Source organism: Vulpes lagopus, chromosome 6, assembly GCF_018345385.1.
Source record: "Vulpes lagopus strain Blue_001 chromosome 6, ASM1834538v1, whole genome shotgun sequence".
NCBI classification, from domain to species: domain Eukaryota; kingdom Metazoa; phylum Chordata; class Mammalia; order Carnivora; family Canidae; genus Vulpes; species Vulpes lagopus.
This window is the reverse complement of record NC_054829.1, coordinates 64,778,816-64,793,166: the sequence shown is the minus strand read 5'-3', so window position 1 is coordinate 64,793,166 and position 14,351 is coordinate 64,778,816. Positions and strand designations below refer to the sequence as shown.

Genomic DNA, 14,351 nt, shown 5'->3' with positions numbered 1-14,351 from the left:
TAATATGTATTACTCAATTTCTCTATCAAAGATGTACATTTCATCCAAAGATGTGTATGATCTCCGTCTCCGTTACTCTTTCCCAACCCACCTGAATCAATTTGTGCCCCTACTCCAGTGTACAATTTACAATGCACATTTGTCAATTTAATAATTCATAACTGAATTAATACTATAACACTGAAGGGTTAAACTATTATCATTTTCAAATGGAAGATATTACCTTCATGAGATATTTCCTTCCAGGGATTTGGTGGATACATGAAAGCTGCATTCTGGATTTGGTCATGTATGTCTTCGTCTTCGTTAAATGGGAATGTGCCACTTAGGCTTACATAGATGATGACTCCAACAGACCACATGTCTAGAGAGCGGTTATAGCCCTTGTTCCTTAGAACCTCAGGAGCCAGGTAAGCTGGGGTACCCACCACTGACCTCCGGAAAGACTTTTCTCCAATGATCCGGGCAAAACCAAAGTCACAAAGTTTCACCTGTTGATAATAATGGTTTGTAGAAATGGTTAGGTCAGAGATTGTGTGTCTGTATGTGTCTTAGCCTAGTTCTGCTGAAGACAATGATAATACTTTCCATATATTGTATGGACTTCTCATGCCTGCTAGAAGCAGTAGCTATTTTCCATTTTATATATTTGAAGACAGTGGTTGAAGTACTGGTACACACGTATATTTTCATTCATAAAAAAATCATCTAAATGTTCACCTCTCTTTGCCTCCCAAACCAAGAGATAAATGTGAAAATATGTATGCTCAGAGGTGGGCAATACTGCTTCACAAGGCAGAAAAAGCATCATGCAAATCTGGAAGTGACAGACTGAACTCAAGGGCTTATTATAAAAAATTGTTGAGGGATCAGCATAGAGACCTGTCATGTTCCCTACACTAATCCTCAAATTTAGCTCTGCATGGGAACCTAGATGGGATCGGAAGCTGTCAGGGAAGCAAGGCAGACAGTGGCCTTGGGTCACTTCAGATAGAAGATTCCCACACAGCTGTTTTCTCTCCTTGGAGCTGAGGAAAAACAAAAGCTTTTGCCCTTGGCCTTCAGAAGAACACCAAACCTAAATGCCCGTGGGACCCTTCAGGGTTCTGCTCCCCCTCTGGCCCAGCGCTTTCAACATCAGCCTTGGGCTGCCAGATCCATAAGCTTTCAGCTTTGGATCTGCCTAAGGCAGCCGCTGAGCAAGAAGAGGCTCTGCCTGTGTTTCTCCAAGGCAGGCTGAGCTGAGAAGCCAGAGTAACAGAGTTGCAGTCCCCAGGGTATAAGAAGGAAACAAATGGATGAAAACAAACAGGTAAAACTTGAAACAAATAAAGGTTTTGAGGAGAAAAGGAGACAGAATAAACAGGTTGGCCTGCGTTGCCATCAGCCGGCTTTGCTGGGGGGGGCTTCTGTACTCGCCTGGGGGAAAGGATCTGCAGATGCCAGCAACACGTTTTCTGGTTTGAGGTCACAGTGAACGATATTTTTAAAGTGAAGATGCCGCAAAGCCACAAGTATCTAGAGAGAAGAAAATCGTCAAAATCATCTTACTTTAGCCTATGAGTGTGTTTCCAGACGTTTTCTACTATGGCGTAGATGGGAAGGGCCAAGAGAAAATTCCCAATGAACAGCTAAGCCTCTTTATTCACAAGACACTGAAATGAGCTAAATCCACAGAGCAGGTGTCTAAGGAAGTGTCAGTGGGAAGAGTAGCATACTCTGGTATTGATACAGCAACCAGACAGGTGTAGATCACAGACGTCAATAATATCTTCCTTCCAGGGATACCGATCCTTGAATATTTTCAAAGAACCAGGACTCAGCCACTGTGCAACTGAAAGTTTCACGAGGAGTTTTAATATCTGGGCCTGCATACACAGAGCTCAAGTGTATGCTGGACTCTGGAAAGCACAGATAGGAAGGAAAGGATACAATACGCCCCTGCCACCTTTGCAAATATAAGTCAGACGTTGGACGTGGGGCCTCAACAAGGCTGGGAAGCTGCAGGGAAATAGTGGTAACATTTGATATTGAATATTACCCTTTTTTTTCTTCTGCCTCTAATTGATTCCTTACCTGAGTAATTAAAAACTTCGTTATGTGCTCTGGCAACCTGCCCTTTTCACTTGACAAGATCATCTCCAGCATGTCTCCATGGAGTTTTTCCATAACAACAAACACTCTTTCCGGCGTCTCAAACATACACTCCAAATTTACAACACCAGGGTGATGAAGGTTCTATTAAAGATAAATAAAGCACTTGAAGAAAATGAGTTTTTTGATACTGTTTGGCAAGCTCACTGATTATATAAAACTGTTCAAGCTTAAAGCTATGGAGAAACCCACACTTCGGGTTTTTAACATTTCTAAATTCCACATGTGCTGCCTTATATTTTTGAAATTCTAATGTCTCCAAAATATGTATCTTTACTTTCTATGCAGAGTGAAATTATTTTTTCTATGCTGAAAAACCTAAGTTCCAGCACAGTGAATTGCTAATTAGGTTTTAATTAGAACGCCATATTGAGAAATCTGTAATTTCTTAGGATCATCTCCAATATTAAGCATATCATCCCAAATAAGCACACTAGGCCATCTATACATACTTGATAGAAAATTAATGGTATGAAATCTGTACTTGCAGTGTATTTGATGGCACTGAGGAAGCACATTAGTCAAAACCTTTCGGAATTGCTCTGCTACTAGAAGCTATGGTAGTCTGCTACCAAAGCTCTTACATAGTGAAGACTGCCAGGAATACAGCAAAAAAAGAAAAAAAAATTATTGAATCCATGTCTTGTCCGGTACCCCATGCTATGTGGTAGTCCTGCATGGTTTTCCAGCATTCAATAAAATATTGTCCCAATAAAGTAATGGCTAATGAGAGGCTACATTTGGCTTGACATGTTAATTGTCACATATGTCAAGTAAAATTTCTCATAACATTAGACGGTCCCTTGTGGTGATGCTCAAAGTCTGAATGTTGCCGTGGGGTCATCAACAAAGCCTTCGCTCATCTGGTCTTTATTTTCTTCTGGGCACAACAACAAAAAAATCCTAACATTAGAAGAACTATTATACATCCCACTCATATTTCAATGAGAAATAGAAAAAAAAATCATCATGAACACAAATTACCTAAAGAAAAATCAAGGACTTAACTGAAACGTGCTAACGGCTGAACAGAAAAAAAAAAAAAAAAAAAAAGATTTTAGAAAAAAATTCTCTATCAGTGATAAAAAAAAAATCTTCATTCAGCATGTAGAATGAAATTTTCACAAACTTCTTGAAACCTGAGATAGCTTACTGATCTTCAGACCTCACAGATGGACACTGGCCGGTGAGCAGCAGAAGGGACTGCAGGTGAGTGTGCACTGTACTCATCCTCCTTCTGGCCACGGGCAGAGAAAGTCTGGTGTTAACTGGATACGGAGAGTGGCAAAAGCTCCCTTGTGATAACCTGTCTCCCAGGATGCCCTGCCCCTACTTTGGCCATGCTGATCTCTGCCTCCGACATCAAATAGGTCTTTTTGATTCTGGTGCTTTGGTGCCCAGTCATGTACCATTAATGTGGTCATGGAATAACAAGTTTCTGAATGTGGTCTGAGCAGATGTCTTACCCCAAGCCTTTCACCTCCAGAAGGTAGGAGTCACTGTTCATGAAACTGTCACACTGTTACCTGGTCAAAACTGGCTACTCCAGAATAGACTAGGCCTTCAGAGTGAGAGCTGAAGCACATGGAGAGGTGAGAGTAACAAGGCTCACACTATCACTACTACTACTTTATTTGTCTTGACTGGCTACAAATAAGACCAGACAGCTGCTGGGCTTGGCCATTATGGGGATGCCAGATTGTTAGGTGGGAGACTCTAATTAATGACTACATGAATGTGTTTGATATGCAATATGGAATAGCAGTGATAGCACTGCTCATACATGAACCTGTGGTCAGGCTGTCATATTGTCGTAAATCCCTTTCCTGGATCCAGGAGCCACTCCAAGGGGAAAGACCACCAGCCCCTGGAGGATCCAGATATTTCAGCTGTCCTCTTTTAAACCAATGATGACAGTAAAGGGTTTAGGAATGACCTGAGGGTCCTGCCTGAGTTATGACTCTCTTGAGACAAGTCCACTATGAAATGTGCTAAGTATACCTTCCCCTTTGAGTATCTTCTGCACTGATTCTTTTTTCTATTTCTTCTAACTTTAAGCATTAAACCATGTTCTGGAGAGTTTGGCTTTCTCAAATGACCAAGACCTAATTGACTGGGTAGGGAGCAGGAACAATGAAAAGGAAGGCAGGATACCAATAGAAGAAAGTACCAAGGCAAAGGGTCTCCCATGTAGACACAGGAAAAACTAGAATGTGAAGATGATACCCAAGGAAGGGCAAGGGGGAACAGAAGTGGTACTGCTTCTACTTACCCTGCTTACCCTGTCTTGGGCTGTGAAGGGTGGGGGAGGTGAAGGAGTCAGAAAATGGCTAGGAAGTTCTCTTACCTAAATTATCCAAATATATATGCAATGTTGATCCTCTCATGTGCTTCTGCTCATATTCCTCTAATTAAGTGACTTAAGTCCTTCTGTCAGTAATTCTTTTTTCCTTTTCCCTATTCCACAACATAACCTGAGGAGCCCATATGGAGGTGAGGACTTAAATGTGTTTACCTCTTTGGTGTATTCCCAGAATGTTCTAGGCCAAAAGTATGGAATGGATTAATGAGATTGTTCATTGTCAACTACCTTGTGCCATGTTCACATTAGCTCTGAAGGACTCTAAAATGTCCTCTACTAACATCTCTATGAAAAGGATAAGGGGAAGTTTTGCTATTTTTAACAAAGGATTTTGAATATAGTCAAGTGTACAGATTTATAAAAAATTCAATAAAAGCATTGAACTAAAAGTCACTTATATACAACTGGTAAAAATACTTTTAGAAAAGTTTAGACTAATATGTTTGTTGCATTTGACCCTTGTTTTTTTATAAAAACCTTTATGCTTTATAGGTTTGCTAAACAATACATTGAGTGGTAGTTGAGAACTCTCTCCAAAAGCAAAATGACTTTTTTTCTCCCTGTAGAGCCAATATGTAACAAGTTGATATTTCTAAAGTTTATCATGTATAATTGAGACAAGGCCATCACAGATGTTAGTCATGAGGTGTATTTTTTTGCACTGAACCAAATGACAAAACTTGTTTTAATATTTGACAGGAACAAAAGAAAAGAGAATAGAAAGAATCATGTGTTATTTATCCAAATTTACCATACAATACTGATGAATATTTCTTTAGCCTAGAAAAGATATTTGGAGACTGGAAATATTTTTTTATTTTTTTTTAAACCCAAGGCATTATTTTCTATTATCATGTATAATTCATATTACCTTTTTAATCCCTTAAGAGTAACTCTAAGATAACCTTTGACCCAAGTGGTCCATGTGACTTATTCACAATTTTACTCTTCTGTATAAAATATGAAATAGCTTTTCCTACTAATGTCCAAAGTAACTAAATTAACTTAAAAGTGGCTTGATAACCACAATACTATGGCATACTAGTGTTCAGAAAGAACTGTGCTATCTATTCAGAGTTACCTCAGGAATTCAGATAACAAATTTCATGGCAGAGTAAGCTACTACTGGACTCTCTGGCCATCTGTTTGTTGCATTTAAGTAACTTAATTTTCAGGAAATGAAACATTTGGTCAAGTACAGGAAAGAATAGTGTCCATTCACACTTAACAGATTGATGACATATCCATGGGGTGAATATAAATTATTTTGGAGTCTGAAGGAAATACCATTTGGACATCAAGACAAAAATTCTTCTGATTCAAGTTCCCTAGAAAATTCTTATGGAATCAATGGAAATTAGTCACTAAAAGCAAAAGATTTTATAAAAGTTATAATATTTTATATAAAAAAGAATTAAGGATTTTAATTAACATTTTAGTGTATTATACATTCTATTTTATATTTTGGGCTCATGTTAAACAATATTTCATTAGTACTTACATTCTTTCTTTTTTTTTACATTTTTTAATTCTAATAGTGTTTTGTTTTAGTACTCAATTTTGAAGTTGAGTATTAATTCCATATATTTAGCTGTGATAAGTTAAAGGTGTCACATTTTCCCCTTCTCTATTCTACTTTCAGGATTATTATACTCAAACATATGAGAGGTAGGAAAGGAGAATTAGAATCAACATATCTTTTTAACAGGCTATTTGGGAGCAATACAGACTTAATATGGGGACTTCTGACTACTTTTCTATCAAACACTTGAATGATCTAGTTCATGAGACAGAAAAAAATGAACTTAACAGTGATGAGTCCAAGGTCTAAATTTTAAGTGGCATGCAGAACATAAGGAAGAATATTTTATTACACAGTGGTATTGGTGGGGACATGAGGAATCCTTCTCAGAGGTAAAGCACTATGACAATGGCTTTGTTGATCCTCATTACTGCACGTTTGCCAAAGTTAGGAGAAGGGCACACTTTCTTATCCACCTTCTAGTCACATTCTCCTACCATTTATACTTTATTTAAAGCCCCTCAAAATCACAATAATCTGATGCCTTATAAAGGATAAATAAGTCTTGGAGAGACACTGTAGAAGGCAGATGATTTTAAGACTCAGTAAAGACAATACTGAAGTTGATAAGAAAGGCTCAGCTGTCTCTCCTAAATTCCAGAATCTTTTATCCAAGTGTCTTTCAGTTATAATTAATTTATTCAAATGAAAGATGACAACAATGGGATCAGTGTCTTTCCATCCAAATGTATTCTTCTGGTAGTGTATCCTCTCTTGGTAAATGGCCTGCCATCTAGGTCAGAAACCTGAGAGTCATCCTAAATATTCTCTTTCCTCTCAATTCTAACAACCAGTTGATCTCTAAAAGTTTTAGAGCTCATCCCCTTAATTTCTCCCACAGTGATGCCTAACTTTCATCCTTACCATTAATGCCTTGGTTTGAGCCTTATCTCTTTCCTTGGGATGGGCTACAACTTCCCAATTGATCTCCTCTTAGGGCTTGCTCTCCTCCAGCCCACTCCTCAAAGGGCTGCCACTGTGATTCTGGTCATTCCGTCTTGCTTCCAGTTCATAAAGGAATCACCACCAGCTTTAGGATATGTACCCCTTTAGAGTGGCAATAGGGCCCTTCACCATCAACTACTTATATTCCCCCCACCTAAACAGTTCCTCAGCTTCTTTTCTTCTACATATCTACCCTTCTCTCTAACCATAGTAAACTATTTTCAGAACAAGTGTTATTTTCTCTCTCTCTCCTTTCTATACTTTTATACATACTTTATTTTAGCCTGAATCAGACCATTTTGCCTGGTAGGAACATTCAGCTGTCAGGCAGATTTCATTGACTCCCATACTCAGACTTGGATGTCTCTCCAATTCTCTTTCCTCAATCCTTGATCAATTATCTTTCAGGATGGTTAATGTACAGATACTTAGTTACTGGTGAACCTGTGTGTCTTACCTAGAAGACTACAAGCTCCATAAGGCTTATATTTTATCAGTTATATTCCTAGTCAGTATAAGCCTAGTGTCTGGTACATATTAAATATCCAATGCAAATCTGTAAATTTGATTTAAAAATGAGTTCCTGTATCTCCTTACTTTTCAGTATATAGATAATGTTCTTTATGATTGAAATGATTTTACTGAAGAGATGATAATACATGTCTGCCATATTTAGTCAGCACATTATGCTGATATTTTCTCTTCTTGTAAGAATACAGTACATGAATTTTTCATCATAAGTTCATTTGAATCCACTAGTAAGCAATCTCGGGATTCTGGTGATGACTAATATCAAAGATGTTACCACTGGTATGAGTAGAAAGATGATTTTCTAAAGTCTCAAGGGAATGACAAAGACATCCTGGTGGTTTCCAGGTACCATTCCTTCAAAATATACACATTTTGGCCACTGCTCTGGTAAATACTTTCTTCTTTAACAGGAATAAACACACTTTTCCGATTTAGGTGATTTGTATTTATTTTATATCTAGTTCTCAGTAAGGAGATATTCATAGTTTTAGCTCATTCTCAAAGGCCACTAGGCAGGAGCCATCAGCAAGAGATAAGCAAAGCAGCAGCTGAAGGGCACCATCAGGATATCCCTTCTAAATTAGTCTTTTCCTCCATGTCTGTACATGAGCTGTAAAACCCAAATTTCCCAGGATTTCATTACTGTCCTGAGGATGAGAAATAAAGCAATGGAAATGGGCTATTCGGATAATAAGGATCACTGTACTTCTACCTTCTTGTGTAGAGAAGTCCTTTCTCTTTCTCCATTTCTGCTTTAGCCCAGAAAATTTTCTTCTGCCTTTCATCTAACAGAGGCTACAGGTTAAGTGTGTATTGCTACAACCTTGCACCTTCTGGTCTGCCCTCCCTCATCATACCCAGTGCTGTGCTTTTAGATTTCAGTGATGGCAGAGGTATGTCTACTCTGAGGTCAGCCAAGTGAGGGCTGTGCTGCACTAGGTGAGAGCCCTCCTGGCCTAAATTGAGAATGGGGATTACTGGTTGCTGTGTGCAAACACGTGCCCATTTCCTGCTCAGCTAGCAAAGGATCTATGGTTTAAATGGGCTCATACTTAGTAGTAATCTCTTAGCATTTTTTGGCAAATTTCATCAGCAAATTTTGAGGAAGGGACGTTGATAATAACCTAAAACAAAATTAAGCTAAAATGCACTGTCAGAGGGATAAATGCATACAATATTGCTTCAACAACAAGACGAGATGTAGCAATCCATCCTCTTGTAAATAGGTATCACTGGCTGACATTTTGATCAGTGGGGCCACAATCAACATAACCCACTGGACTTTTGGAACTCAGAAATGTTCATATAATTTTTGGTAGGAATTGTTTGCTCATACCACCCATAGGAACTGTGATGTAATTTACTTTTGTTGTAGCAGTAGTTAGCAAAGACTGATGCCAGTTTAATAGAGCCCAAAATTTTGTGAGAGAAACAGTAAGTTGGAGCATCTTCAGTAACTGCTAAAAACAACAGATATACCTGGATCATGCCTGGCTCTCAAGGCAGTCAGCTTGCAGGTGGCCAGCCTGTAATGCCTACCCTACCACAACATCTTAAATTAGCTTTAAGTCTTATGTATTGAATTAAGTAACACTGGCCCAAGAAATAAAACGAAAAGAAAAAGAAAAAGGACCAATTTAATATTTGCACAGCAAGAAAATCAACTGAGGCCTGCCTGATGCATAATTTTGTATTCATGTATATCCATATACCTATCTACACATCTCTGAGTCATTTTTCTCTTCATCAATTCTGGAAACGCTTCCATCTATCTTTTGATTCCAGGGTCGCTGCAAACACATGATAAATATAGTGAGTCCTCTTCTTCCCCTATGACAGAAGAAGCTAAATGCAGAGGAGGAGGAGGAGTATATATAAAACAATACTTTAAAAAACCCGCTCATCATCTCTCGTGCTGTTTCCAGCTTTTCTTCACTTTTACCAGGTAGAAATAGTAGAAAGATATGTGATATTTTTCCATCTACCACCAGGAATCCTTCAAATTAGAGGTACATGGAAAATTTAAAACACCAAATCCAGATGTCCTAAGTCTGTCACTTGGACTGATACACTAAGATTTCATTAGAATTAATATTTATTAATTCTCTATATTAATTCATATAATTATTTATATGGCTGAATTTGATACTGTAGTTTTTGGGGGAAGGGGGAGTGATTTCTATTAGGAGAACTTGGGACAGACCCTCAACAGAAAGGATCTTGTACATACTCCAGTACCTACCCCTTAACCCTTAACTAACGCCAGAATTTCAAGTTGACTAGGTAAAAAGGTATTGATATTTGAGAGCCAACAACAAAGACTTCAGAGACAGAAAATTAACAATTGATCAATATCTTAAACAAAATCAGTGTTAGTAACATTTCACCCATAAAATATGACCCCATCCTCCCTTTTTTGCATGCTATTATCACTCAGTTTGTCTTTAGGAGAAAGACAAGTATGGTTGTCAAAATAGAAAAATTGGAATTTGGAAGTTAAGATGTGTTTATTGTTTATAAAAACTGAAAAAACTCCAAATATCTGGATTTTTTTTTCAATTTGCTATCAAATGCATAGCAATGGAGACACATCTGGAACACTTCTTTTTTTTTTTTTTTTAATTTCCTGTTAATCTATCTGGCTAGAAACATGAATGCATAAATCCAATCTAGTCTTGGTGTTAGATTTAAAGTGTAATTTTTAACAAATCATATCACTGTAGCCCAGCTTCTATATTTAGATGCCAGTACCCAGAAAGCATAACATTCTATTATAGCATTAAATGATCTGTGCAGACACATAATCCTTCTGATGTCTTTTATATCAGATAATGGGAAGAAGAGTGAGTATATAGGGTCTCCTGGACAGGAATAGAAGACAGAATGTTATGTGCTAAAAGGTCAAATGGTGATATTTCACATTTGTGTAAGCTTTCTGTGGCAAAACGTGTTTAATTGGCACATTCTCAAAATTGAACAAGTTCCTAATTATGGGGCTTTAATAAGTGAAAAGACTGTATTCACTTCCTAGACATGGATGACCTGGAAATCATACACAGTATTTTCTAAACTGTCTTAATGAGGGAATCTTGACCCCCATCGCCTTCCATGAAGAAACTCAAAAGACTAGTGTTCTTCCAAAAATATGCTGGGAAACACTGATTTAAAAAATACTTTATATATTATTTAATTTAGTTCTCCAAAATATTCCTGTAAACCAAGTACAGCAAGTCAGATGAATTCCAACTCATACTTAAGGAAATCAAAGTTTAAAAAGATTTACAAAAAAAAAAAAAAAAAAAAAAGTAACAGTTTTGCCTTGGAACCTGGCTTTTTGACACTAAGTTTTCACTATGATCAGCTTCTTACTAAACAGAATATCTATTTGGAAAAATTTCTAAGTTCCTTTTCTTTTTCTTGTAAGAGACCTTTATTTCCTTTTTTCCTCTATTATAGATATGTACGTACCTAATCAATGGGCTTCATTTTTTTGGAATACGAAGAAAAAAACAATATTATCTCAGAGCTGCAAAACACGTCTTATCTAAAGAAACAATTTCATGAAAATTCTTCATGCAATAAAATAAAAAGAAATATTTGAAGAAATATAATGAATATATTAGATGAAGCAACAAAAGTATAAACTAACCTCTCCCTACATATTAAAAGAAAAAGCCAAATTTTACATATTTTTCTCTAGAGAAAGAAAAATTGATTCCTGCATGATTTTTTAAAAAATCACCAGTTTGCAAAAGTTTTCATTTTCCCACCCACACTTAGTAGTATTATTCTCTGGTTTTCTAACATTATCATCTCTTCTTCACCTCTTGATCATCCTTCTAGATTAAGAGAACAAAGCCATTTACTTACAAGATATATATCTCATCTTGCTCAATGAAGACAGATTGCTATATTTTTAGACAATGATAAGGAATGCTTTATTGTCTTATTGGCATGCTCTGCAATCTTGTGTTCCCTTGATTTAGTCAATGTGATGACAAAATTTCTTCATTAAATATTTACTGAGCGCCTTATCAGTGGTCAGGCATATGTTAAGATATATTTAGCCTGAGTCTAGGCTTTGAATCAATCATATTATTTGTTATGATGAAACAATGTGTTTCTAGGTTCTGGCTTCAGGGAATTCAACATCAAGTTATTAGAATCAGTTTCTAGGAACTAGACTTTACAACCTAATGGTGGCAATGCTAGTAACACCTTACAAGTATGGAATCTTTACTATCTGCCAGGCACTGCTAAGAGCTTCACAAAATTATCACATCTGAGTCTCACAACATCTCTATGAGGTTTTCCAGATAAGGAAAGTGAGGCTCAGACAGCTTAAGTAACTTATTCAAGCTCCTAAGAATTCTTAAATAACAAGTCTGAGCTTTGAACCCAGACATCTGATTCTAGAATTCAAGCTCTTTAAACACGATATTATACATTGCTTTAATTATTTCTGTGGACTCAAATCCATTTAGGACTAGGGTAATGCCAAAGAAGTCTCCTCACTACGATCTCACAATCCATCTCAGGATACTGCCTAAATTTCTGAATGCTGCCTGTGGTCAGTCATCTCTTCCTCCTGTTCCCTCTACCTGTTATGACATCCACCTTGACAAGTTGCCTTGACAATTCCTTATTTTCCCTACTGGCAGGACTTCTCTGACAGCTCATTCTACTTCTAAACCCATACACTACCACAGTGTAGCTCTATGTTACCGAATCCCCTCTTGATCTTGAGGTTCCACTGTCTTTAAAGGTATTGTTCCGATGTGTTCTCTGACTTCTTTTGCACCCAAAGCCCAATTTCCCTCCCAGGATTCAGCTTTGAGACAGCCTGTAACATCTGGAACAATTAGTAGCTATTCTATAAACTCCCTCATCACCAAATACCATAATTTTCTAATTAGAGCCTAAAATTTAATGATTCATACAAAAGGTTTCATAGCAAAGGCCCTGAGAAAGGATTTAATACAGTATGTGATTTAAGACAATTTTGTCAAATGTTAACTTGTTACTTATAATATCTTTACTACTGTGCTAGGCATTGTGGAAGCTGAAAACAATGCATTGCTGAGACTTTCAAATTTGTTTATAATCTAATTACTACACAAGAAGTATTTGCTAAATATTACTGCTTTATATGAAGACAAGAAACTATAAATAAACAGGAGCTATGGAAAACAGCATAAGACAGGGAGGATTGATAGATCTTAAAGATCAATCACAAGGAAACCAAGGAAACCAAGATGGGCATCCAGGCTTGGAATTAAAAGCTGAGCAATGGCCAGAGGTTAAGAGTATGATGAAAACAGTAACTTTAGGGGAAATGAAGGACTCAGTTGAATAGGAGTGATAAAGTCCAGCATGATAACCTACAATGCTAAACACAGATTTGATGAAATAAGAAAACTACTAGGCTAGGGAGGGATAGGATAGAAACCCACTACAGACTCATCTGGTTGTGGTCTTCAGGATGGACCAGGGGAAAAGGCAGGGTCAGTAAGATGATGACAGAGGGGTGGCTGGGTGAGTGGGGAACCAAACTATCAGAGTATCACCTGTTGCAGTAATCAACGCACAAATTTAAAAGTTCAGTCTAGATTAGTGCCAATGGTAATGTTAAGGATGAAGCCAAGACAATCTTGTAGCAAGGAAGAAGAGGAACAGGAGCATTTTGTCACTCACTACTAGCTGAAAATAGCAAATAGCCTCCAATAAGCCTTTCTTGCCTTTAGACATTTTTTCTCTATAATATGCCATTTCCAAATGCTAATTTGATCATAACATTTTTTCAAAACATTTCAATAATTTATAATCACCCAGGCATAATAAAGTCCAATCAACTTGGCACAATATCTAAGGTTCTCGATGAACTCACATGAAAGCCACTTCCTGGTCTTTTTGCATACTAAGTCCCACAGCAGTCTCCTAACTAAGTAAGCATATTCTTGGGGAACAAAAGGATTTTTAAGAGTATGTGAGCAGAGCATAGTTTTAGGAAATCTGTTTTGTTTATAGAGTTTTAAGAAAATCTGTTTTGTTTATATCTATATCCTTACTTCCTGGAACACGGTGGGCACGCAATGACATACAAGGAATGAATGAATGAATCATAGCAGTAACTTGATCCACAAGTAACTTCTAATACAGATCTGAAAATATCTGTGTAATTCTCAAATTCTCCATCCCCACATTTCCTTTCATAATAATCTTTCTCCCTTCCTATGGATGCTTCTTACTCCAAATATTACTAGAGGGCCTTGACATGGGGAGAAAAATCCTCTGAGAGAAAGGTAGAGAGAAAGTATGAAAATACTGTCCCAGTATGAAGTGAATGACTCTAGCTTGGAAATCCATTCATCTGTAACTTAGTTTCTAATTAATGCTTCAATTACAGATTTAATGGGTTTCAATGGAGAGAGGACTGAAATGAATTTCTGAAAATAAATCACTGTTTTTGTTTATTTTGGCTTACAATTTAGCTCCTATAGTTTAAAAATAAGAAATAAGATGGTTGCTGAATTCTGTCTAATTCAAACAGTAAGTAATATTCACTCATCAACTTATGAACTAAATTAAAAAATCAATCTCAGGATGCCTGGGTGGCTCAGTGGTTGAGCATCTGCCTTTGGCCCAGGGCGTGATCCTGGAGGCCTGGGATAGAGTCCCACATTCGGCTCCCTGCATGGTGCCTGCTTCTCTCTCTGCCTATGTCTCTTCCTCTCTCTCTCCGTGTCTCTCATGAATAAATAAATAAAATCTTAAAAA

The 14,351-nt window shown here is 37.2% G+C and overlaps 1 protein-coding gene across 2 annotated transcripts in view; it reads right to left on the bottom strand.

Moving 5' to 3' along the window:
- Window positions 1-14,351, bottom strand: part of PRKD1 (protein kinase D1) — a 326,655-nt gene that overhangs the window by 23,005 nt on the left and 289,299 nt on the right. For both annotated transcript variants that reach the window (XM_041759216.1, XM_041759217.1), the window contains exons 14-16: window positions 2,077-2,238; window positions 1,420-1,518; window positions 224-491 (exon numbers count right to left, since the gene is read on the bottom strand). In XM_041759216.1, coding sequence (XP_041615150.1) covers window positions 224-491; window positions 1,420-1,518; window positions 2,077-2,238 — 529 coding nt within the window. The remainder of the gene's footprint in view (window positions 1-223; window positions 492-1,419; window positions 1,519-2,076; window positions 2,239-14,351) is intronic.